Source organism: Megalobrama amblycephala, linkage group LG14 (assembly GCF_018812025.1).
Source record: "Megalobrama amblycephala isolate DHTTF-2021 linkage group LG14, ASM1881202v1, whole genome shotgun sequence".
NCBI lineage: Eukaryota > Metazoa > Chordata > Actinopteri > Cypriniformes > Xenocyprididae > Megalobrama > Megalobrama amblycephala.
This window is the reverse complement of record NC_063057.1, coordinates 49,358,858-49,386,257: the sequence shown is the minus strand read 5'-3', so window position 1 is coordinate 49,386,257 and position 27,400 is coordinate 49,358,858. Positions and strand designations below refer to the sequence as shown.

The following is a 27,400-nucleotide window of genomic DNA, read 5'->3' as shown; positions in this document are numbered from 1 at the left end:
AGGCGACAGCGGCAAGGAACCCAAACTCCATCAGGTGACATCAGGTGGCAAACAAGTGGCAAATAGGTGTTAAAATGGAGAAAAAAAAAACCTTGGGAGAAACCAGGCTTAGTCGGGGGGCCAGTTCTCCTCTGGCGAACAGTGCTTTGTTACAATCAGGTTGCTATCATAAATCTGATAGGATCGCAACAATCAAAGTATTTATTTCAGTTCCATCCAGTTGAGGATCGTATTCATCACGCCGGTATGGACGGTCTGTTGAGGAACTGTGCTACTGGCTGTCTGTCGATGAGGCATTCACAATGGATGATCCAGTTGACTCGATCTCTGCTGATACTTCAGGGCTGCGTTGTGGTCGTGTCCAGTTGAGGATCGTATTCATCACACCGGTATGGACGGTCTGTTGAGGAACTGTGCTACTTGGATACAGGCAATTAAAACAGAGCATGACATGTTATATTACACTGAGAACTATGTCCACTGGAGGGGAACGTAATCAGTGACAGGAAATATAATATATAAAACTGACATTTGGATATTTGACTTATCATTGACTAAATGTTTACTGCACATGTAGGATTACTGAGGCATACTGAGTGTCAGGATCCCAAAATTTACCCATTCTTCCTGCTGATGCTTCACTTCTTATTGCCTGTATCCACTTTTTTCTCCTTAAAGGCTGGTTTTTACGGATCAATAGCTTATAAAAAACTTAGCTCTGGGTTTTTTAGCTTGTTTGCTGCACACCTTGTCACATAGCAGCTTTTAGACCTTGTTCTGTTTTTTGTTATAAGTCAGAAATGACAAGAAGGCAGCATCACGCAATCAAAAGTCAATGGAGACGGTTGGATTGATTACCCCCTGGCATGGGCGTGGCCTAAATGCACTCTGTCTCTATGTACAAGCAATGTAGTTACTACTTTTTTTTTTTAGTTTACTAGCATCTAGTTTCTGTTCATTCAATGACAAGCTTTTGAAGAGATCAAGGGCAAGAGATCAAGATATGTGATCTTCACCTTAAGTCATTCAGGTAGGACATTTTATGTTTTTTGGTTTGTTTGTTGTTGTTTTTTTATACCCATCCCCCCCCCCACACACACACACAAGAGATTGTGAACTAGAGCCAACAGGATATATAACTAATCCTTGTCACACAAAGTTCCTCCTATCTTGTTTAGCTGGTTTTTTTGTGTTTGACAGCAGTGTCTAGAAAATAGCGTAATACATCCTGTGTATCATACCAGGCTCAGTGTCCAGCGAAATGTTTGTTGTGAGAGCTTTTAACCAGCGCAAGGTGATGTGGTATTCATTTTGTCTACTCATTACATGTATTGTATTTTATGTGTTTATATCCTTGGGAGCATATCATGTGGACGCAGGAGAAAAAAAACTGCCTGCTGGTGAGTCACCTTTATTTTATTATTTAGGCTGGATTAGTTTATTTATTTATTTATTTTTATGCATTTAGTCTTTCTTAAATGTTAATTTTCTCATACTCTAAGTCAATGATTTATTTATTTAATGGAGTTCATGTCCTATAAGATCTATATCAGGATGCCAGATAATTTAGAAACAGTTTGAAAAGAAAGACAAATTGAGGGATGTAAAATGAGCATTTAAATAAAGCATAAATAAATTATTATCCCCATTAAATAATATATTCAAAATATTTGGTAACACATTACAAGGTTCATTAGTTAACATAAGTTAACTACATTAGTTAACATGAACTAATAATAAACTACTTCTACAGCATTTATTAATCTTTGTTAATGTTAATTTCTAATCATTTACTAATACATTATTAAAACCAAGAATCGTATTTGTTAACATTAGTTAATGCACTGTGAACTAACATAAACAATGAACAGCAGTATTTTTATTAACTAAGATTAACAAAGATTACCAAATACAGTAACAAATGTATAACTCATGGTTAGTTAAATTTTAGTTAATAAATTATTAAAATATCAATTATTTTAGAAGTATTGATCTTTTTATCATTATTTAGCATTATTACAGCATCTTCTGTATTGAAAAAAAAAAAAAACTTGTTATGGCGCCACCCAGGGGACATTTCACCTTCAAACTGTAGTGGTTTATAGATGACTTTAGTTAAAGATGGCTTTAGCATGTACTGGAATGTACTAACCATCCAAAATATTGTTAAAGAAAATAAATGGAAACATTTGCAAATTTCATTGCTATTTCATACATTTGAAAATCATGAAAACGGTCAGTCATGGCTCTGTTAATCCAGTATGTGAACCTTTCAAATTTTGATGCATTTACATACTTTTGCTTTGTATATTTTTGTTTCCTCAAGGGCCTGATGTAAATAAAGATATCAACAAGAGGATAGAAAACGAATCTCGTGAGGCACAGGAGATTGAGGTAAGATTTTTGACTTGTAGGTTTGTCATCATCATGATTTATGTTCAATACCTGAACCAGAGTCAAGACCATTTTTGTCCCATTTCCCTGATTTAAAATAAATATTTTCTTTTTCCTGTGACTTTCCTAAAAAAAGATTGCTGATGACCAACAGCCAATCAAAACACATCAGGTGTGTATAAGATTACATTCATTAAGTGAATTGTGATTTAAATTTGAAAGAGAATTCTAAATTATTTTTCAAATAATGTTAAATAAAAAAAAAAAATGTTTTCTTGATAAAGTAATCCAAAACAACTATTTGTATAAAATCCTCAATATCGTTTTTACAAAGCTATCAGTTGTTTTATCTGAATCCAACATTAATTGTATGTAACACCATCCCTTTATGAGTAATAATATCAAACATTTCACTCTTATTACTTTTGAAAGTTAATTATGGGTATAGGGGTCTAAAAAGTGCTCAGTTTGTAATTGTACATTGTAAATAAAGTAAATAAGCAAGTCAATAAAAGGTAAATGAAAGGAACAACTGTATACACCGATTAAAGATTAGATAGTTTCAGAAAGGTCTCATATTGCAGAAAAAATATAATTAACAGTTCAAGTCTGCAGCAAAATGTGTGCTTGTGATTGGTGGGGGGTATGAGTCATCTCAGTGACTCGATTCTTTTTACCCTCTTGAGTCTGAGGCTGATTTGGGGCTTGGAGAAGTTTTGACATACCCTGACATTTGTGCTTTTTTCAGTTGTTCATAAACATATTAATGACAAAAGTGTCATTACACTGTATTCAGCACAAACTAGGCTACCATAATATGTGAGGAACATGTATGTACATGTTTGTGTTTTTGAAGGAATAATGTTTATGCGTGGTTATTGAAAAAACAAAAAAACTTAAGTCACTGAAATAAGGCCAAAAAAAGTATATTAAATCTGTGTTCACAAGACTTCTGGGTATTGGAGGTTGTAGACTAGAGTTTTTGCTTCAAAATTATGTAAAAATTATAATGCCTACTTGTTCATATAAAACAATATATTGATTTAGTTTTTGTAAGACACTTTTTGTCAAGAAATACAGTATGCGTGGAGGCGTGAATGATCATGAATAATGGGCCATTTACACCTGAGAAGACAAAAGAATCGTGTAATAATGACCTGAAATGACTTGCATATTAATGAGGCCTTTCAGTCAGGTAGGCTGTGAAAAAACCCTCTGTAATCATGTCTCAGCTCAATATAAAATAATGGTATTCTATTATATTCTTTAAAATATAATGTATTTCTGTGATGCAAAGTGTCTGAACAATTATGTTACCTCTGTGGCATTTCATATAGGCTTTTAGCTTAAAAGCATGCACATTTGGAGAAATATTGATGGATTCTCATATGTTTATGTCAATATTCTATACTGAGGAGTAATATTTATTCAATATTTATTATCATCACTATGAGTGCTGGATACTGTGTTTACAATTCATACTTGCAGCCGGAGGGCGCTCTGTACACCTTTAGTCCACAAATTATTCTAACGAAGAAGAGGACATTTTAGGAATGGTGTTTTCAATTCATACTTGCAGCCGGAGGGCGCTGTCTGTACACCTTTAGGCCACAAATACATATAAAGAAGAAAAGGAACAAGGAACTAACGGCCTGTCTTCTAGAGGTCGCTAACCATGGCTTTAACATCCAGATAGACACTTTTCAGGACAATAAATACACGATTGTGACAATGCATACAAGTATTGCCTCTGAATTTGCCTCTGAATAGCGCTGGCTCCGTGGGCGCGGCCGCATTAGCGGATAATGAGCTGAATCACGGACTTCTGACATGGCTCTCTTTTCATACAGATTACATAAACACAGAATGTTTGTTTTCGATTTGACTTGCATGATTTAAAACCTGACATTTCAAAGTTTTTTTTAGACATAAATGTCTTTTTTTGTCATTAGTATTCATAAGTTACAGTTCATTTTCTGAGAACTATCAGATTGGACTTCGTGCAGAGGGAGACGAGAGATCACGCATTATGTTAGTTTTCTTTATTTTACAAAAAGCACAACATTGTGTTTTTACTCTGAGTGTACACAAATAAAAGAAGACATTCTATAGTTTCAATTGATATGTCTCTATGACAAGAAATGACGGAGTATTTTAAGTCTGTTTTGCTGCAATGTGAAAAAAATCCTGCAAAATGCGCGGGCGCGTTTTCGGACCTCAGGGAGTTAAACCAGTTTGATAAAAAGATTAATTTAAATTGGTTCACTGACCACTAATATGTAATTGTCATTGATACACCAGGCTCCACCATCACTCCCTCACAATATCGCCTGAGTACTGAGCACCTGCACATGTCTGGTTGATGACTTTGGACTACTTACCTGAACACTTACCTCTAGTGATTCTCAGACAATTTCCTACCTGCTCTGTGAGTCTCCATTTCTCCAGCAATCCCTCTTCCTCACCTCCTTGGATCTTTTACGGAAGTGTGTGATCCCCACTGTCACCTGTCATGAATCCACAAGGTCTAACACCACCTGTAACAAAGTAAAAGCCTCCATTCTGTTCTCATTTTCATCTGTTGATAGAGTTTACTTAGCTGCCTGTCCAGTATCTGCAATGCTGCAAATAAAACCTGTGTTATTCTCACCATATTGCTGTCTTCAAACCTGGTATTTCGAGTTTAAGAGCTTCCCTTTCCAAGAGCTTGTAGATTCTCTTTGCCTTGTTCTTACCACCACCACTTCCATCACCACACCCAACACTTCTTCTCCTGCCTAGTATGCTGCCAGTCCCATGACCAACGCAGTGCCCTGGGTTGACAGAGGACTGCAATGGATTTCTGCTTCAGTGTTCATTGGCCCTGATGCAGTCGCATCGCTTTCCCACTGAGCAAACCAAGATACCCTTTGTCATTTCTTTGCTGACGGGGCGAGTGCTACAATGGGCAGAGACAATTTGGCAGGAAGCAGTCCGATTACACAATCTCTGGACAGTTTCGTGGTCCATTTCTGGGAAGTGTTTGGTTAACCACCTAGTGATTCATCAGTCGGTGAGCAATTGTATAATTTGAAACAAGGAAGAATGTCAATCAATGATTATGCCCTTAAATTTCACACCTTAGCGGCAGCCAGCAAATGGAATGAATGCTCGCTCCTCACCACCTACTGGCAAGGACTAGAGCCAAACCTGTGGCTGCATAGTGATTGCAGCATGAGTTTAAGAGCTTCCCTTTCCAAGAGCTTGTAGATTCTCTTCGCCTTGTTCTTACCACCACCACTTCCATCACCACACCCAACACTTCTTCTCCTGCCTAGTATGCTGCCAGTCCCATGACCAACCCAGTGCCCTGGGTTGACAGAGGACTGCAATGGATTTCTGCTTCAGTGTTCATTGGCCCTGATGCAGTCGCATCGCTTTCCCACTGAGCAAACCAAGATACCCTTTGTCATTTCTTTGCTGATGGGGCAAGTGCTACAATGGGCAGAGACAATTTAGCAGGAAGCAGTCCGGTTACACAATCTCTGGACAGTTTCGTGGTCCATTTCTGGGAAGTGTTTGGTTAACCACCTAGTGATTCATCAGTCGGTGAGCAATTGTATCATTTGAAACAAGGAAGAATGTCAATCAATGATTATGCCCTTAAATTTCACACCTTAGCGGCAGCCAGCAAATGGAATGAATGCTCACTCCTCACTACCTACCGGCAAGGATTGGAGCCAAACCTGTGGCTGCATCTCTCCGCATTCGATGATACCATCGGCCTTGAGCAATTTATCCAACTCTCCATCCGAGTCGCCCATCATGTGTGGCGCTGTATGAAAGACCAAAAGGGCCAGCAGTCCTCGTGTGGGTCCAGTATATCTCCAAGTCACAAGTTTACATCATGAATCCATCAACTTCCTGGTTCTGGAGAGATCCATCACTGGCATTGTTATAGGGCATCCCTGGATCATCAGACATAATCTGTAGAGAAGTCTGTTTTCCCAAATGTTTCCCTGACCTTCCATGTATCCTTCCACATTAAGAAAAGTTGCTGTCTTTCAATTCTACCTCCTCGAAAGCCACATTGATCAGCAATCAGTGGAAATTCCTCCCTGTTATGCCCACTTCAGCAACATCTTCTGTCCCAAAACTGCCTCCACATCAGTCATGGAACTGTGCCATAGACATTCTTCTGTGTGAGCCAGTGCCCCATGGAAAGATATATCCGCCATCCATCATTGAGCAGAAGGCCATGGAGGAGTTCATTGAGGAAGCTCTATGCCAAGGGTACATTTGACAGGAGACTCCAGCCAAACTCCATCCATGTCCCCTCTTCTCCAAGAGACTACCCCAGCAGAGAGGAACTATGAACCTTGAATTTTTGAGAGATGCCAAACATCTGAACCCTTGTCAAGCCCTGACTTTTCTTCACTCGTCTCGATTTCAAGATTCTCTATATTTCCCAAGACACAAAGAATGTGAAGGCTGAAGCACTTTCTCGACTCCAAAATTCATCTCCAGAGTCTGGAAGGCCTTTTTCACTCTCCTGGGTGTGACCATGAGCCACTCTTCGGGCTACCATTCCCAATCGAATGGGCAGGCTGAGAGGAAGGTGAAAGAGATCAGATGATTCCTGAGAACCTTCTGCCATGGCCACCAGAACTCCTGGAACTAGTTCCTCGCCTGGGCCGAGTATGCACAATACTCCCTTCACACAATCTGCCACTGGATTCATGCCCTTCCAGTGCATGCTTACTTTCCAGACCCCTTTGGTCCTATGGTCCAGAGAACCATCTGACATTCCATCAGTAGAAAACTGGTTCCAGGAAAGTAAGAGGATCTGGGACGCTGCACATCACCACCTTCAGAGGGCAGTGCACTGCCAGAAGAGCTATGATTCCCCCACAGAGCCTTGTCACGTAGATGACAGGCTCTACCAATGATCCTGGATGATGGAGCTGTGTTTGAGGTACAATAGATCTTGGACTCCTGGCACCGTGCCGGCCATCTAGAATATCTAGTGGATTGGGAAGGGTATGGACCTGAAGAAAGATCCTGAGTCCCAAGAGATGATATCCTTGATCCTGATATTCTCACTGCTTTCCATGCTACACATTCAGATCGTCCAGCACCTCGGAGCAGAGGGCAGCCTCCACAATGTCGGGGTCCTTGATCCTCAAGAAGGATGTCCTCAAGAAAAGGCCTAAGTCTCTGTCTTGGAATTCCTCCGCCACACAGGCCATGAATTAACTCAAGAAGGCATTTACCCAAGCACTACTCCTTGTACACTGTCACGGATACACCAGACTCCATCGTCACTCCCTCATAACGATCACTATCACTTGAGTACTAAACACCTGCACCAGTCTTCAATCAGTGCACTCATCAAGAGCACTATAAGAGCACACACTTCTCACTCCATTTCTCACTTACCTGAATGCTTGCATCTAGTGATTCAACTACAATTTCTTACCTGCTCATTGAGTCTTCATTTCTCCAGCAATCTGTCTTCCTCACCTTTGGTGATTCTAAGTGTGTGCTCGCCACCATCATCTGTCACGAATCCACAAGATCCAACACCACCAGTCATCTTCATTTACATAGCGCATTTTACAATACAGATTGTAGCCATGATGCTAACATGGCGTAAAAACTTAATAAACAAACAAAACAGATTGTTTCAAAGTAGCTTCAGTGATAACAGGAAAATAACCAGTAACAAAGTAAAAGATTTGATCCATTCTGTTCTAATTTTCATCTGATTTATTAAGTTTACTTACCTGCCTGTCCAGTATCTGCACCTCTGCAAATAAAACCTGCTATTCTCACCATATTGCTCTCTTCAAACCTGGTATTTCCTGACAGTACTAGGTGGGGACAACCACTTGATGTTATTTTTGTGCCACATCTGGAGAATTGAGACTTTCAATAATTTACTCAACCAATTCATAAAACACTAAATAATTCAAAACCAAAAATATATATATATATATATATATATATATATATATATATATATATATATATATATATATATATATATATATATATACAGTGGGTACGGAAAGTATTCAGACCGCCTAAAATTTTTAACTCTTTGTTATATTGCAGCCATTTGCTAAAATCATTTAAGTTCATTTTTTTCCTCATTAATGTACACACAGCACCCCATATTGACAGAAAAACACAGAATTGTTGACATTTTGCATATTTATTAAAAACTGAAATATCACATGGTCCTAAGTATTCAGACCCTTTGCTCAGTATTTAGTAGAAGCACCCTTTTGATCTAATACAGCCATGAGTCTTTTTGGGAAAGATACAACAAGTTTTTCACACCTGGATTTGGGGATCCTCTGCCATTCTTCCTTGCAGATCCTCTCCAGTTCTGTCAGGTTGGATGGTAAACGTTGGTGGACAGTCATTTTTAGGTCTCTCCAGAGATGCTCAATTGGGTTTAAGTCAGGGCTCTGGCTGGGCCATTCAAGAACAGTCACAGAGTTGTTGTGAAGCCACTCCTTCGTTATTTTAGCTGTGTGCTTAGGGTCATTGTCTTGTTGGAAGGTAAACCTTCGGCCCAGTCTGAGGTCCTGAGCACTCTGGAGTTTTTCATCCAGGATATCCCTGTACTTGGCCGCATTCATCTTTCCCTCGATTGCAACCAGTCGTCCTGTCCCTGCAGCTGAAAAACACACCCACAGCATGATGCTGCCACCACTATGCTTCACTGTTGGGACTGTATTGGACAGGTGATGAGCAGTGCCTGGTTTTCTCCACACATACCGCTTAGAATTAAGGCCAAAATGTTCTATCTTGGTCTCATCAGATCAGAGAATCTTATTTCTCACCATCTTGGAGTCCTTCAGGTGTTTTTTAGCAAACTCCATGCAGGCTTTCATGTGTCTTGCACTGAGGAGAGGCTTCCATCGGGCCACTCTGCCATAAAGCCCCGACCGGTGGAGGGCTGCAGTGATGGTTGACTATCTACAACTTTCTCCCATCTCCCGACTGCATCTCTGGAGCTCAGCCACAGTGATCTTTGGGTTCTTCTTTACCTCTCTCACCAAGGCTCTTCTCCCCCGATAACTCAGTTTGGCTGGACGGCCAGCTCTAGGAAGGGTTCTGGTCGTCCCAAGCGTCTTCCATTTAAGGATTATGGAGGCCACTGTGCTCTTAGGAACCTTAAGTGCAGCAGAATTTTTTTGTAACCTTGGCCAGATCTGTGCCTTGCCACAATTCTGTCTCTGAGCTCCTCAGGCAGTTCCTTTGACCTCATGATTCTCATTTGCTCTGAAATGCACTGTGAGCTGTAAGGTCTTATATAGACAGGTGTGTGGCTTTCCCAATCAAGTCCAATCAGTATAATCAAACACAGCTGGATTCAAATGAAGGTGTAGGACCTCAAGGATGATCAGAAGAAATGGACAGCACCTCAGCAAAGGGTCTGAATACTTAGGACCATGTGATATTTCAGTTTTTCTTTTTCAATAAATCTGCAAAAATGTCAACAATTCTGTGTTTTTCTGTCAATATGGGGTGCTGTGTGTACATTAATGAGGAAAAAAAAGAAAAGAAAGAACTTAAATGATTTTAGCAAATATATATATATATATATATATATATATATATATATATATATATATATATATATATATATATATATATATATATATATAAACAGATCTACTTAGAGACTCCTGAGGAAGTTAAGCATTCTACCATACAACTTTTCTTCAAGAAAAAGATCTCCCAAAATTAAAATAAGATTAATTTATTATTGTTAATATAATTAATATTATTGTTAAAATATTAAAATAATATAGCTTCATTGAAATGCTAAAATCAATCGAGATGTAAACTCAATTTTTATTTTTATTTTCTTCCCCCACCCCCAATATTTTATGTTAATATGTCAATATTTTGTGTTAAATAAAAATTTGGAAAACAAGCATCTTTGTAATAATTACAGCAGAAATACATCGTCTCGGACTATTGGTGTCAATGAGTCAAAAAGATTGAGAACCACTTTGATCCTTTGTTTTTTATCTTCCCATCAGGGTCGAGTGAATCTGCATGTTTTTGAAGACTGTTGCGGCGGATCCCTTGATCAACTTAGGAATAACCTGCTCTATCCGTTATTTCCCAATGTAAATTCTACACATTTAGTTGTATACTATAAACAATGATAGTCTCAATGTATAATATAATATCATTGTGTTTTATAAAGGTGCGTACTACGGTGAGCAGACTTGCTGTGTCCCCTCAATGGAGCAATTATGGTCTGAGAATCTTTGGCTACCTTCATCCTTCAGAAACTGGTAGGTCCAGCATGAAAAGAAATGTTTTTTGTTGTTGTTGTTGTTTATTGTATATTGAATGTAATTAAACACATATAGAGGCAATTAACAAATGCAATGATATTGTTCTGTTTATAGAAGAATATATTTTTGCTGTTGCCTCTGATGACAACTCAGAGTTCTGGCTCAGTTTAAATGAAAGTCCAGAAAACCTTCAACTTCTTGCCTATGTTGGTGAGGTAATAGCTAGTGTAAATGTGGGTGTGTTTGTTAGAGATTCAAGTGGTTGAGATTTACTATGTAAGTGAATATAAAATTATGCAGTTTATCACACTGGTGGAAGAAGATTCTGTCTTTACTTTACTTACTTGATGTAAGCCAACATGTGGAAAATGTTAATCATAATGTAGAGTCACACACTAAGACCATAAATCAGTGGTCTCAAACTGCCGGCCCGCGGTCCATTTACAAACCCCCAAACATCAAACATGATGATCTTAAATTTATTAATTATTAATTTACTATTAATAAATGTGTAAAGTTGCATAAAATGGAAATACTCAATAAAGTAGGCTAACTACGTTACCTCAGATGGATGAATGGTTGGATTCCACAACTGGTAAAATAAAACATATATAAGACAATACAACATTTACTGTAGGTGCCATAAAATTTACTGATGATTTCATTTGAAAAATGTTCTTTTGCGCTTCTGATTTGGCAGTGAAATTCGCCAATTTTGGGTGTGTAAGATGTGAAGGATTCTATTTTCACCCCATAATGGTGGCCGTGCTACCAGAGCGCAACCTAGTGACTGTTGCCCAAAAAGTATCAGAGTGTCGCCTCTTGGGTTCTGTATTCTTTGACGATGACAAGGAAGTTTCAGCAAAAGAAAAATTTATTTCTAGTCCTTGCATTAGCTCTACTGCTAGATATATTTATGGAGATGAGAAATAAAAACCCGCCCTGTACAGCTACGATCAGCTGTTCGGCTGAGCATTCGATATTACGGAAAAGCCGAAGCTCATCAGTTGGTCCTTGTCACATGACCTGCGGTGCGCTTGCGGCATTCTGAAAAGTTTAGATGTTTTCATCTCGCATGCGCATCGCGACCACATCACTTCTATTGTGAGTGTGCTTGCCTAAATTACAGGAAAAGCACTCTCGCAAGTCGTGAGCGTCGATTTAAACCACCGAAACGTGTCCGGTGCTACCAATAAACATTACTGATGCTCAAACGGCATCTTGGGCAAATGTGGCTCAGCTGTGTGAGCAGAAGCGCTCCCAGGTGTCTGGCAAGAAATACAATAGTGTACAAATGTATTCAGGGATTGCATTTGTTCAGTATAGTGTTGTTCAGTGAAAGATTTTGATGTTATATTGTTTGGACAAAAGTTTTTTTTTTGTTTTTTTGAAAATATCTTCTTTTGTGTTCCAAAGAAAAAAAGTCATAAAGGTTTAAAATAACATGAGGGTGAGTAAATGATGACAGAATTTTTAGTTTTGGGTGAACTATACTTATTAATTTCTTTTTTTAATAACTGGTTGTACCGTATATAAATCCAAGCACCATTTCTGTTAATGATACACTTATTACTAAATATAAACATACTTAAATATGCTATATATCATAAAGGCCCGGTTTCACAAACAGGGCTTAGGCCAAGCCAGAATTAGGTCTTTTTTTTCAATTAGGGTATTTAAGTAGCTTTTATAAACACCCTAGAAAAAAACATTACTGGTGTGCATCTTGAGACAAAACAATGGTTCTGACATATTTTAAGACATGTCAGTGAAAATTACTTTCCGTTTAAACAGCTCAAACATGCATTTTAGTCTAGGACTAGCTTAAGCCTTGTCTGTGAAACTGAGGGAAAATATTTAGAAACAAGCTATTGCATAATATGTTTGCAGATGCAACTTGGCTTTAAAATTTTGGTATATGCAATTATATAGAGACATAAAATGTGACTTGATTGCCTAAATTCTCTTCAATGGTTTCATAAAGGAAACATTTAATCTCTTAGATTATGATTGTGCCATGTTTCTTTTCACAACTCAGACAGGATATGAATGGACTGCTCCAGGCGAGTATTGGAAATTTGCATCCCAGATATCCAAACCTATCTTGTATGGGATATTTACATTTGGATTATTTATTTCAAAAACATACTCATAAAACTCTGTAACCCAAATAATGCTGTTTTCTTCCCTAGGTTAGTGAAAGACATGAAATATTTTTTTGAAGTCCTTTTAAAACAGAATAGCGGAGCTGATCATCTGGAAATAGCGGTATGTACTGTAGGTCACCGTGATTTTTGCCAAGTAAGACATGTTCCTGGATCAACATATTTTGTTGAATTTATTCCTAACCTTTTCCCAACCCCTAAACCTAACCCTACCCATAACTTATCCCTAAAATCAGAGGTAAATGATAGTTAAATAACACTGTTGTGGAAGCACCTAACCCTGTTTGTAAGCCTAAACTTGACATAAATGGTAAACTTGTCCCTCAACTCTGATTAGTTGATTGGAATGTTGTTCCAGGATCAACAAAGATGTCCATTTATTGTATGTGTGTTACAAAGATAGTTTAGCTTGTACAATGAACTTAACATGGTACATTTTGTTGATCTGTTTTTCTTCTGCAGTGGCGTTTAAACCATGACAATGGCATATTTTCTGTGATAACCTCTGAGTTTTTATCATTATATGAAGGTATGTTTGTCTCAAAATTACAAAATTATGAGCCTGATGATAGAAATGGTCAAAGTTTTGCAAAATTTTGTTAATGTGATGTTATGAAGGCATCTGTCAAAAATGAATATAACTGTTATGTGTACTTTGGCAACAGAAAGGATATTCAGGCTTAACAACAGACATTTTTTTGTATGTGCACTCTCCCCGGCCATATTAATATATTTTCTATTGAAAATGATGATAACATATACATTCATTTCTTTGTCAGATGAATCTTCTCTACAAATGGGAGATATTGAGCACATACCTCAAACAAAAGCAAGTTACGACAGACTCCTTGATCCGATTCCCTTGTCACCCCATCCAGTGCGAGACAAGATCAGAGAAGACCCACGGGATCACATCTATAAATGTCGTCATAATCTCCAATGTGTATGGAAATTTGACAATTAGAATTGCCTGAATGACATTTAAATTGTTTTCTTTCTGTTAAACAGACAACATGCTAGATGAATCCTACCTGAAAGACTTGTTTCCCGAATGCCATTACAAACCAAGTTACATACTCAGTAAACAGATTGAACGATATCAAGGTGTAAATTTGGTGAGTTAAACATTTTTTAATCTCTGCTAACATTTACTAACCTTAGCATGCTAACATTGGAGCTAATGTTAGTGATTCCTACTTGGCAAAATAAATAATATTTTATCAGATGTACAGTCTGAATTCAATGTAAAAAAAAAAAAAAAAAAAAAAGAAGAACCACAAATAAATTGGACAAAATCTCCTTTAAGGGATGTCCTCATTTGTAAAAATAGTATAAACATGAAGTTGTCTGTGAGGGTTAGTTTATTGTATTTATAACTAGCTTTTTTTAAAGACTATAGAAGTCTATGGAATGTCCCCATTGAGATAGCCAAGTAAATTGTGTGTGTATGTGTGTGTGTGTGGTCCAGGTATTCCCGACATTGTGGGGAGCAAATTTTAGTCCCAATGAGAAAAACAGCTTATATAAACAATCTCCATCCTTGGTCTGAACCAAGTCAGTTATGGCACGAGAAGAGGGTGTTATGTACTGGATATGTTAGTTTCTGTACTGGATTAGTTAGTTTCCATGGATGTTAATTAGTTACACACCTGTTCTTTGTCTGGTTAATCATCTTGCCCTGTGTATATAAGCCCTCTGTTCCTTCTGTTCGTTGTCTTGTGTGTACGTTATGTGGATTATTGCCTGTGTCCGAGCTCTCTTTGTTTATTAAATATATTCTATTTGTTCATTCTCCATCATGCATCATCTTCATTTGGATTACACACAGCCTGCCCATGACATTTCAAGTATAAACATGATAACATGATTTAACAAAGAACAATATATTTAAACTTTGACCTAGATTAATAAGAAATAAAATAATTGAACTGTAAAGTGTTTCCGAAAGACCAAATTAGAGACCTTTTTTTTTTTTTTTTTTTTTGCTAAATATTGTAATTAAATTGATAAATCGTATACATTTTGACAACTTGCCACATTAAAGAGACAGATCCTGTAAACAATCAGGCTAATTAATATCTTTGGCCCTGTTTCTTGTTCTTGTAGGTTCAGTTTTCTTCAGTGTACCCAAATGACTACACAAGACAAAGTAATGATCACGATGATGAGATGTGCTTTTACAATCAAGATCCATCATTTCAGGCAGAGTATGAAGCATACAGTATTGCATTAATCAGAATACACCTTGATATTGTCTTGTTCTGTAGTCTTCACGTTAGTTGACAAGTTTCACCTGCTTTTCTTGTTTATAACTAACTGTATGGTACTTGTGCAAGTATTGTGCATGCTTCCCTTTTTTAGAAAAGGATTTGCTGCTTACCTGATCGAGGTTGAAGACCCTGATATACAAAAGACTGATACAGGTAAAACTCTTATCCTGATATTAATACTGAAAATGAAGGTTCCAGAATGAGTTTTACACCTTGAAGTAATAGGAAAAATGTCTTATTATGAAGGATTCTGCTCATGAAATGTCCTTTTTGGTTGATGTCACCTAGGCCACGTAGACAATTGGTTAATGTCAATAGCTAATTGCTATTTAGCCATTGTTTTAGGCTACTGTTTTGCATCTTGTCAAACCAAAAATTATTCAGACATTTTTGATATTTTTGTTATATTTTTACTAGTGGATGCAGGACACTATAGTTCATTTATGCAAGTGAGGATAGCAAAATAAAGTAAACCGTGACATATTACCAACAATTCTTCATACAGTGGACTACCAGTAAAATTTGAAACCAAAAATTATTCAGACACTTTGACCTGACCATGTTTTGCATAAATGTTATCTGTCATAATTAAGATTATGTTTTTCTCACAGTTTAACTCTGAGATCTTGTCATATTTTATTACCATTTTTTAAACTATAGCGAATAAACTGTATTAATGAATGAAATGTTATTTTACATTATAAGCACACGTGACATTTGAGACCTTTGATTTCCATATCATTACCCTACAGTACAGCAATGAAATGGTTCTTATTATGAAGACAGTTATTTGTAAACTTGACAGTTCTTTTTCTGGACCTAGAGTGATTAGAGTAGGCTTCATTTATATACTAAATAATTATTGAATTCAATACTCTAAAAAAATGTTCAAAATCTAGGTGAAGGTCCTTTTTGGCAGCGTGTCTATGACGTGAAACCCCTCAATGCTGCTTCAAAGCGAACTGCTATTGTGGCAAATTCCTGCAGAACAGCTGGAAACATTGTGATGTCCCAAAGTCATGCCATGTCCATAGTTAGAGCCTTTTTGGAAGCACTGCATTCAAGAGAAGAGACATGGTAAGTTTGTCCAGGGTTTGCCTCTTTCAACATTTCTCACTCAAGAAAAGTGTTAAAAAAAAAAAGGGGGGGGGGGGGGGGGGTTCAATTTTCTATCAAGAATTTAACTATTCTTTGTTTAGATGATTAAAAAAAAAAATGAAGATTGTTTCATTTCATATTCAGAATATTAAACCTTTTATTGACTGGCTTATGAATATCTTATACATTTACAACATTCATTTATATTGATGTTTTGGGTATCAACATGAAATACAAGTCACATTTCTCAGTGCTTTAACTTGACAAGACACATCTTACCCCCAGAATGTGAGGCAAGTTGTGTCACTTTTTAAAATGATTTTTGTACAGTTATATGTTCCAGACGATTTAAGCATAACTTAAGTGACAGTTTACCCTATGCTGCATAGGCAAAAGTATGTACACCCCTTCCTAATTAGCATGTTTCACCTTTTCAGCTGCACCCGTTACTAACAGGTGGATAAAATATTTTTAATAGAATGAGGCCCTTTTTTTGTTGACAATACACAAAGAAGGTGTGGTGTGCCCACATACCTTTGGTATTACAATATTTGTGTGTTTTATATATGATTTAAAAAATGTCTGTTTTTTCATATCCACAGTGGCTACTCCTTGTTGCATGTGGTGAATGTTGTAAGGCGTGAAGACAAGGACTTGGGCAGTCGTTATCTGGTGGAACTGGAACTTATGGGCCCACAGGGTCAGAAAGTTCTTGTTTCACGTTATGTTTATGCAAAAGCTGAGGATTCATCTAAACAAGTGTTTCTCTGCAGTCCAAAAGCATTCAACTGGAACCCATCTGCTACTGTTCATGTAATTGTGGCAGGTGAAACTAATCAGATTATCAATATCTGTCTTATAACTGTACTGCATTCAAGTCTTGGTGGGACTTACAATAATTACAAAATGTCAAATTTGATATTCAACTATAGGAGCTATTCATGTCTTTAGACTCCAAATGCTCAACACATCAAAACAGATCCTTTTAAAAGCGAAATACATGGTTATAGTAATCAAGATTAAGCTATATCAAGCAGTAAAATAAGTGGAGATCATGAAAATGATAAAAACTGAATTTTTAATTTTTTCTAAGAGTGCTAAGAAAGCTGAGTGTTTGTATGTGATTTGTTGAGAGGGTGCATGTGGAAAGATCCTTTTCAGGCTTGAAGTTAAGTGCAATATGCTATGTGAAATTTTGTTTCCAAAAGCACCTCTTTGAAATTCACATTCATCAGGAAAAGTGTGATGCACTAAAAGTTCACATGATGGAACAACACTTTCATGGACTCTTGTGTTTGTCCTCTATGTACATATGAGGCACCATCTCAGTGGATTTGCAGCATTTTTTAACATTTTTGACCAAAAACACAAAAACAAAAAAAAAACTACCATTGACAAAAGCAGTTGCCATTCTGGTTGTTTTTGTATGATGCATTTATGAATAAGTCTTGTGATTAACTTGTAATTACTGTAAAATTACCTTGTATTTACAATAATGACAACAATGTGAAAGTTTTACTAGTCAAAAATTCTGGTTACACTTTATTTTGTCCACTTTAGACATTCTACTAACCATGCAACCATATATGCAACCATACTAACCATAAATTGCAACTACATGTCAACTTACACTCATTAGACTATTAGTAGAGTGGTAGGTTAGGGTTAGATGTTAGGGTTTAGTTTAGTAGAATAAGTTGACATGTAGTCACAAAGTTGCTTATAGAATGTCAGTTGGGGGCCCATCAAAATTAAGTGTTAGCAGATATTAAGCAGTCTACTAATACTCTAATGATTGCTAGTTAACATGCAGTTGCAAAGTTACTTATAGTTAGTGTTCATTGTGAATGCACCATTCTAAACTGAATGCAACAATACTTTGATTTGATTTTTGATTTTTGTCTCTAAACAGTGAAAGATCAGGCCAGATGGATCATACAGTTTATCAGGGAAATGGAAAATGTGTACAGAACAACTGGGGACAAAAACTTTAATGTAATAATTGTAGACTACAACAGCTCTGACATAGATATTGAGAAAAGACTCAAAAAGGCAAAATTACCAAGGTAAATCACTTTTTTTAAAAACGTTTTTCTACATGATTGTGTTTGTCAGTGCACAATATCAATGGCTAATGGTGTCACCATTCACACTGCAAATATACAGTTACAAGTTTAAGAAGATGGAGGGTAATTTTCAAAGAACAGGTGGCCTTCAAGCTGGAATAGATCTTGTTGAAGTAGGTAACCTTATTTTATCAATCAAAGTTCTTCATGTTTCTGATATCTTACTCCTGTGAAGCTCTAATGGATGAATGGAATGTTTTCATTTTGGAACTTTCTCCTCAGGATGAAAACAGTATTTTGTTCCTGTGTGACCTGCACCTCTACTATCCTGTGAATATTATAAACAGTATACGAAAACACTGTATTGAGGGAAAAATGGTCTATGCTCCAGTTGTGATGAGGCTAGATTGTGGTTCTTCCCCAAGAGCCCCAAATGGTACTGGTCTCCAATTTTAATTAGAGTTTCCAGGGTTCAAAAAGTTTTGCCTGGTTGACAATAAAACAAGTGGAAAAAACTCATAGATTTAGGGACTACAATATCATGGACTTCGTTTTTGTCAAACTTAACTTGCCTTTACAAGGCAGTGTGTCATGTCAACAGTGCAGTTTAAAGTGGCTCTTATGTTGAACCAAAACCTAAGATTACCTATACCTTCCATCAGGAAATGCAAATCTAGTTCATGCAAATCTAGTTCATGCAAATAATGCTAATGTACTCTTTATTTGTTTTTCAATATGGCATTGGTTGAGTAAGCTCAAATATCTTTGCTCTTCCATAGGCTTTTGGGAGATTGATGGTTATGGCTTGATGGGAATCTACAAGTCAGACATGGACCGTATTGGTGGCATGAACACCAGAGAATTCAAAGACAAATGGGGGGGTGAAGACTGGGAGTTATTAGACAGGTAATAAAAGCCTATTGTCTTTGGCATTATTAAAAAAAAGTCATAGTGTTTCGTTGTTTACACCTGTGCCCTCAGTTATTTTTCACTAATTGAAAGAGTTTTTCAGTTAAAGAAATTATAGTACTTAGGCAGGGCAAGAAGCACAGGTGGCGCAGGCAGGGCAAGAAGCACAGGTGGCGCAGGCAGGGCAAGGAGCACAGGTGGCGCCGGCAGGGCAAGGAGCACAGGTGGCGCCGGCAGGGCAAGGAGCACAGGTGGCGCCGGCAGGGGCGGAGCAGGAGAGACCTCTGGAGTGGTCTCCAGGCCCACAGCGGCCTCTTGAAGGGCGTCCGCATCTTGAGGAGAGGAGGATGCCTTTCTCCTCCTCCTCCTCCTCTTCTGAGGGTGAGGCGATGGTTCACTGGTTGGAGCGGGTTCTTGAGCGGACTCAGTGGCTGGAACTTCCCCTGCATCCTTACGCACCGCAGGGGCGGCCATCTTGCCCGTGAGCAATCTTGCCTCGCGTCCAGGGCGTCTGAGTGCGTCGCAACCAGTGAACATGAGTCCATAGTAACCGGCGAAGTTGAGAGCGTTAAAACAGGCGAAGTTGAGAGCGTTGAAACAGGCGAAGTTGAGAGCGTTGAAACAGGCGAAGTTGAGAGCGTTGAAACAGGCGAAGTTGAGAGCGTTGAAACAGACGAAGTTGAGAGCGTTGAAACAGACGAAGTTGAGAGCGTTGAAACAGACGAAGTTGAGAGCGTTGAAACAGACGAAGTTGAGAGCGTTGAAACAGACGAAGTTGAGAGCGTTGAAACAGACGAAGTTGAGGGCGTTGAAACAGACGAAGTTGAGAGCGTAGCGGCCGCCGGGCTTAAGTGCGAAGCGACCGCCGGGCTTGAGTGCGAAGCGGCCACCGGGCTTGAGAGCGAAGCGGCCACCGGGCTTGAGAGCGAAGCGGCCACCGGGCTTGAGAGCGAAGCGGCCACCGGGCTTGAGAGCGAAGCGGCCGGCTGACTTGAGTGCGAAGCGGCCACCGGGCTTGAGAGCGAAGCGGCCAGCTGACTTGAGTGCGAAGCGGCCACCGGGCTTCAGAGCGAAGCGGCCAGCTGACTTGAGTGCGAAGCGGCCACCGGGCTTGAGAGCGAAGCGGCCGGCTGGCTTGAGAGTTTCGGAATGCCAGCTGCTCGTGCTGTAGTCAGTGGAGGATCATTCGTGCTGGATCGCAATCCTCTCCGCTCTCGGGCAGGACCAGCGACGTGACGTGATTCTGGGCGATCAGCGGAGACGTGACGTGACTCTGGGCGATCAGCTGAGACGTGACGTGACTCTGGGCGATCAGCGGAGACGTGACGTGACTCTGGGCGATCAGCGGAGACGTGACGTGACTCTGGGCGATCAGCGGAGACGTGACGTGACCCTGGGCGATCAGCGGAGACGTGACGTTGCTCTGGGCGATCAGCGGAGACGTTGACTGGTGTTGCTGTTATGGGAGCCGCCATCTTGTGAGTGTCCTTTGGCGCGGCAGCCATTACATGATTAAGCGAGGTGTCGCATTCCTCCGCGACACCCACAGTAAACAGAGAGCCAACAGTCAATAAAGCATAGTCTATGAAGCTGCTAAGTGACGAACGCGGTCCCTCTCGTCTTAATTTATTCTGGAGAGGCTGGTTGACGCCATCACAAAAAAAGTCAATCAGTGCACAGTCCGGAAGATCAGAGAGGTAAGCAATGTCTAGATATTCCTGCACATATTCCTCTAACGAACGCGTGCCCTGCGTACTCCATAATAATAGTTGCATAATGTCCATACCGTGCAAATGCTCTCTGGGAAAGCTGCTGGATCGTGGTGGCGGTGAAGTCTTCTGTAACGAAGCGGGACTCAGGCAGAGATCCATGTGCAAGCTTTTATTCAAAGTGAGCATAGTCGTACAGGCTGGGTCGATCAGGGGCAAACAGGAACAGCAAGGAACAGGCAGAGTCGTAGTCAGAGTACAGGCAGAAGATCGAGGACAGGCAGATATCATTCACAGGACGGTAGACAAGGCAAGGGTCAGGACAGGCAGCAACGGGTCAATATCAGGGAACAGACAGTAATGGCAACAGACAGGCAGACAGGCAGACAGGCAGACAGGCAGACAGGCAGACAGGCAGACAGGCAGACAGGCAGACAGGCAGACAGGCAGACAGGCAGACAGGCAGACAGGCAGACAGGCAGACAGGCAGGATATAAACGCTCAGAAATGACACCAGAGTAATCAAGACTTCGCGATTAGATGGTGTGAGTGAGAGTCCTTTTATAGTCCAGGTAACAAGCTGCAGCTGGGTGTGGTGATTAGTGAGGAGTGTGTGCATGGCTGTATGTGGCGACAGGTGATTGGTGTGGAGTGAACATGTGACTGACAAGGAGAATTGTGGGAAGTGTAGTCCGGGGAGTGACAGGAACAGACAGTGATCGTGACACATGGGTACCGCCATTTTGAAATCACATGACTAAATATGTCATACAATTGTTTGTTACTAGTACTTCTTCTACTAGTAGTAGTAATAAGAAGAAGGAGAAGATGTTTAATTTATATACACATTAGAGATGCGCGGATCAGCTCCAACGTCACCCAAATCCGCGGCCAAACACAAATCATCCACCCGCACCTATAATTTTCTCTGATTTAGATATCTGCACCCAATTGTCAATTGCAATTATTCTTATGTGTTAAGCGTGATGATGATATGGTAAATGCATAATCACCTTCAACAGCGGACTCGGCGACACCAGAGCTGATGCGCGCATCTCTAAATGTAACATAATACGCTGAGGAATGCTGCTTTTAAATGAACATTTAAAACAAAAGTTCTTTGACAAAATTTCATTTTCTTAATGGCATAAACACAGGCTTTACTCCCTCGAAACTTAAACTAGAATGCCACTTTTTCTTTCACTTCCCAAACAGGCGAACACAAAAACACACAGCCCAATTAATGGCTCGATATAGGCTAATTTATTAGCCCTATCTGTTCAGTACAATCCGGAATATTATACAACTTTTTTTTTACAAAAACTCCTTGCTTCTAAAGCCTACAGATATAGAACAAAAATGGCTGTTAATGGCCTAGTCTTATTTAAAAATTTTCTTTGCACTGTGTAGTCTACTGTGCCAGGATTCAGGCGATTTACCTTGTTTCTATAACGCAGCCTAAATGAGCGTTCGCTCGCAGCACTTGTTGCAGGAATGCACAAGATACTCATAGCAAGGCTTTGCAGCCATGGGAATAAGCGATCTTGTTTCTCCAAGAAAGAAAGCAAATTTTCCTCTAATGACTCATTGAACTGAATGTTTGATGTGTGAGGAATTCAGTTTGAGTGAGGAATTCATTCAAGTGCACAAGCTGGTTTTGAAAAATGCCCTCCATCTGATGCAGCTGGTCTTTGTCATCCAGGAGCTGTCTGATGTCACTATACCATTTTAGGGCCCTATTTTAATGATCTAAGCGCATAGTGCAAGTGCACTTAGGGCGTGTCCGAATCCACTTTTGCTAGTTTAACGATGGGAAAACTGGTCGACGCGCATGGTCTAGAAGGGTTGTCGCTATTCTCTTAAGGGTGTTTTGGGCGTAACATGCAATAAACCAAATCAAAGTCTCATCTCCCATTCCCTATAAAAGCCAGTTGCGCTCACGCCATGGCGGATTTGCTATTTACATGGCGGAATTTGCAAGCGGAAAAACTGAACGCTTCTCTAGCAAGGAAACGGATCTGCTCATGGGCGAGGGTAATTTCAGGATTTTGCAGGAGTGAGGACCCAGGCGCAGAATGAGCAATAAGGGGATTTTATTAAACACTAAAGTGAAGGCACTAAAGGGAGAATAAGGTGAAACAGTCAAACAGCAGGGCCGGGCAGACGACGCGATGACAGGCAGGGAGGATGACCACTGGGAATCAGTCTAAGGTGACAACAGACTTGAGGACAGCTTGGGAAGCAGCACCAGGTGAGATGAAGGCAAGGCACAAGAGAGGATTAATTAAATAAAACATGAGGCAACAAAATTCTGAAGTAGAGAACTAAGACTAGAGAAACAAAATAAAATATAAAAAGTAAAACGACTGAAACTAGCAGACACAAAATAAAGCAAGAGAACACTCTAGCAGGAAACTAAAATAAATAAAGGATTAAGGTGCGTTCACGCGGCCTCGTAATTCCTGTAGTTACGAGATTCTAGCTTGTAAAATGCGTTCACGTCCTCGTAGAAATCGTAATTACAGCTTGTAAGCTGGGAGTTTTCTGAAAGCTCCCACATGTACCACGTGGCCGCTGTACCACCTGACCGCTGTAGATTCATTTAGGCGTTGATAGTGGTGCCATGGAAACGCATAATTCCCAGTCCAAGGACCAAAAGGACATGAACAGCTCCGAATATAACGTCACGTGTTGCCATTTCAAGATACCGGTAAATACGAGGTGACGTGAACGCAGCTTTAGTTCAAATCCAAAACAAAAGAAATGAAAAACATGAAGCCTTGGAGAACTAGAGCAAAATAAAGAAAAGAACTAGACAAAACTCAAGAAAAACTAGAATTTAAAAGCACAATACACACAATGAACGCAACAAACCAGCAAAGACATGAGGGAAAGAAGCACAATATAAAGGGACCAGAGCACATGAGGAACAGGTGAGCACAATTAGTGAAACGAGGACTAGACAAGGGGGCGTGGAGACAGCAAACAAGGAGGCAGGACAAGATGAGCACATGGCAAACACGAACAAAGACAAAGCCATGTGCTGACACACAACACAAACATAGAGACATGGAACAAAGACAACACAGACAGGGCTGCCAGGGCAGAACCCCGACAGTTAAAGCGCACAAGCAGAACAGCTATGGGACAAGCGGGATTCCACCAAAGCATTTTTATCTTTATGCACATTCTAATCTTTTACATTGTAATCCTTTTATTTTTAATATTTGGCATGTTTGTGTGCTGCTGCGCGTCCTTGTGTGTGTAATAGAGTGTACGCGAGTTGTGCACCCGCCTATAGGCGCATATTACTAACGCGCTCTTTAAATAACAAAACAAATATTGCACCATTGACTTTAGACCTGGTTTCAGTTGGTCAATGGCGCAGTCTATTTCAGTTGCCTCAAAATAACAATGCGCCAACAATGCACCTGAACACACTTCGTTTTCAGACCAGCACGCCCATAGGTGCACAAATGGGCACAAATGCATCTGCTATTTAAACAACATGGCACAGGACGTGAAAATGATAACTGTGTCGGGCTGAAACTAGCAAAAAAGACTTGAGTCCCTTGCAACCCGGTGCCGGGTATATGATAGGGCCCACTGTATAGATTCCAGCATGTCAACTTTACTGTTCCATCGAACTTCACATTCTTGTTCGCTAAACTTGCAACAGCTCCTGTTCTCTTCAGAAACGTCACCTGGCTTTTGCACTTATCTAACATTTCAGCCACCTCTTGATAACTTCTGGTGCATTCTTCTCACTGAATGTGTGTCTCACATTTAACAAAGCACAAACCAATGTACTTAACAATAAGAAAACAAAACAGTATAACAATAAACAATACACATATTAAATACACAACAGATGCAATAACATGCAAAAACTCATTGAATATCATATTTTAATGCATTGTAAGACTGTAATACTGATGTGTGTACTGAAAAACAGATGACAAGAAATGCAGCAAAAACTAACAAAACAGCTTCACTGTGAAGTGGCAGAATTAAAATAAATCTATATAAAATAAATAAATAAATAAACTAAACAGGCAATAAACATCCATTCATGCAATTAGGTGTTACTGCAACAAAAAGTGCGCCGTTACATTTACTACTGTTTTACTATTTTCTCAAAATATCTCTTTAAACCTGTTTCTCTCTCTCTCTCTCTCTCTCTCTCTCTCTCTTAGAATCTTAGGCAATGGGTTAGAGGTGGAACGACTCCACCTGAAAAAATTTTTCCACCATTTTCACTCCAAACGTGGAATGTGGGTAACCAACGATTCAGGCTAAAAAACACACACATGCCTACAGTAGTGCTGATTGCATCTTTTACAAGCAGAATCAGCCTTTCGAATGAAGTTGGTGGAGGGTTGAATGTTTTATATTTATACACTGTAAATGTATTAACTTAGTACATAATACCATTTTTTTTGTAAATTTTTGGTTAAAATGTGTTGGTTTGTGTATATATTTGCATCTGTTGGTTTAAAGCAATACTAAAATGTGTATTTTGAGTGTGTCACACCACAGAAAAATGTATTAACCACCCAGTCAAATTTGAATGATTAAAAAAAACTCCAAGTAAATGAAATAAGTTATTAAATTTATGAAAAAATAAGCAGTATTTTCTGTTCTTAAAAAAAGGGGCGTGTCTGCTGTTGCCGCTGAAACCACGCCCACTTGCGAGAAAGATTCCATCACTCTCAACTCTCGTGACGAAGGCATAGCTAGCTAGCAAAGTATAGGCTGTAGTAACTAACTTAACGGTAATGACAATAACTCGCGCACTCGAGCAGCCGAGCCACTGATGCTAATACACTGTAGTTATTAAAGTGTTAATAAAATCCTGTACACAGAAAATCACAGTAAAATCCTGAACACAGAATTGGTGAAAAACTGTTTAACGGTCTAACTCCACAATTCAGAACTACATAGTTCACAGTCTTTGTAAAGTGTTTCAGCAATGCATTTGCAACATTTATAAAGTGTTTAGAAACAATTCTCAGAATTAACTTTACACAGACTTTAAGTATTTTGGATTTGATCAATTGCAAGCATATGATGACATGAATACAGTTTAATGACATTGAAATATTGTAAGGGGCAGTTCACACAGAACACGTTTTTCCATTCCACTGTGCTGCTTTTCTATTGTTTTTCAATGTAAACATATGCTGATGGACATCTTTAACTGTTGCACTCGCATCTCGTTTTGCACCTTCTTATGCATGACAAATTATTCTAAAAATGTGGCATTCAAGTTAAAATATCTTCAACTTAAAGGGGTGGTTCACTGGTTTTTTGATTGTGTTTATGGGGTGCAGTTTAACATGTCTTAATGCTTCGTTTTTAAAAAAAACACAGTATTTTTCATATATTTGTAATGTCTGGACCAATCAGCCACACAATTATTCATTGTATTTAATGAATTACCCATAAACTCACTCTCAATATCAAAGTTCTCTGAACTCATCCCCCCTAAAACTGTAACCAGCATCCCAATGTTGCTAGCACACAGGCCAACCTAGGTGTCCTGTTACAGTTATATGGTACTTTTATGATCCAGAAGAATTCTGGAGAGACTAGTGACTCATTCTTCCTGAGAAGGACAAATAAACTCTCTTAATCCTATGTATTCTCTATATAACCACTTGGGAAATGTATAAACATGTATCCAATTTTCCCATCTCATGACTTTCCTTTTATAGGCTTTATTCTATGTATTAATTCTCTCTTTTGAACTATTTTGGTATTAATGTTCCATAGTTGCAAATGTATAGTTAACTGAGATCACATTGGCAGCATGTTTGGTATCTACGGACTCCAACTTTAATTTCCTATTTGGTAATTTATGTTACATGTTACTAATTCTGTGACATGTTAGAATTATAGGAAGCTAGAAGGTTATTCTCTCATTCATCCAATCCAGTGTCTTATGCTAATATCTTGCTACAGAACAAAGACTCGTAAAACTTCCCTCTGAAAGGGGAACTCCTTATTGGCTCAGACACCTCAAGAGGGTGTGACATCTTCACCCCTTATATTCACTGATCACAAGGAACCCCCTCTCTTCCTGCTCGTCCTCCTCTTCTTTTCTTTTACTGACAAATGCTGACGTCAAGATGATGCTGTAAGAAGCTAGAAGCTTCTAAGGAACCCCAAGCTTGTGCCAGGCCTCGGCCTAGACCTTCCATTCACCAAAGATCCTCTGAATCCAACTGGTTCTCTTTCATCAAGACAATATCAGCAAAGATTCAACGGAAGCCTCCACAAATTGCATCAGGACAGTTTTAATTCAACTTGGAGAGACATGCAAGTATCAAACTTAGTCTCATTATCGGATACATTGAGTATCCTTACCCCTTTGAAAGAAGGGCCTGTTAAAACTAAACTGTTGGTTTGCTCAAGGCTGTTGATCTGCTGAAATGTACAACAATGCTGTAACCTCTTGCTTCCTGTACTCTGCTTTAGCCC

At 39.1% G+C, this 27,400-nt stretch overlaps 1 protein-coding gene across 2 annotated transcripts; it reads left to right on the top strand.

The window, feature by feature from the left end:
* Positions 1–1,085: 1,085 nt before the first annotated feature.
* On the top strand, positions 1,086–26,576 carry b4galnt3a (beta-1,4-N-acetyl-galactosaminyl transferase 3a). Of its 2 annotated transcripts, XM_048156320.1 has the most exons (20): positions 1,102–1,400; positions 2,327–2,394; positions 2,531–2,566; positions 10,437–10,526; positions 10,607–10,697; positions 10,815–10,915; positions 12,739–12,806; positions 12,893–12,968; positions 13,328–13,394; positions 13,645–13,788; positions 13,874–13,980; positions 14,972–15,072; positions 15,227–15,288; positions 16,035–16,212; positions 16,836–17,059; positions 18,146–18,299; positions 18,400–18,472; positions 18,582–18,735; positions 19,079–19,205; positions 25,114–26,576. In XM_048156320.1, exons 1-20 carry the CDS (start codon positions 1,262–1,264, stop codon positions 25,214–25,216), a joined length of 2,163 nt encoding a protein of 720 aa, XP_048012277.1. In that variant the 5' UTR covers positions 1,102–1,261; the 3' UTR covers positions 25,217–26,576. The 2 variants fall into 2 exon arrangements, with proteins under 2 accessions (XP_048012278.1, XP_048012277.1); XM_048156321.1 differs by lacking the exon at positions 19,079–19,205 and having other exon boundaries at positions 1,086–1,400.
* Positions 26,577–27,400: the final 824 nt, after the last annotated feature.

Coding starts and splice junctions, on each gene's coding strand:
- b4galnt3a (XM_048156320.1), top strand. CDS start 1,262: ATGTTTGTTGTGAGAGCTTTTAACCAGCGCAAGGTGATGTGGTATTCA. Junction 13,789..13,873: donor ACGGGATCACATCTATAAAT/GTCGTCATAATC, acceptor TCTGTTAAACAG/ACAACATGCTAGATGAATCC. Junction 18,473..18,581: donor CTGGAATAGATCTTGTTGAA/GTAGGTAACCTT, acceptor CTTTCTCCTCAG/GATGAAAACAGTATTTTGTT.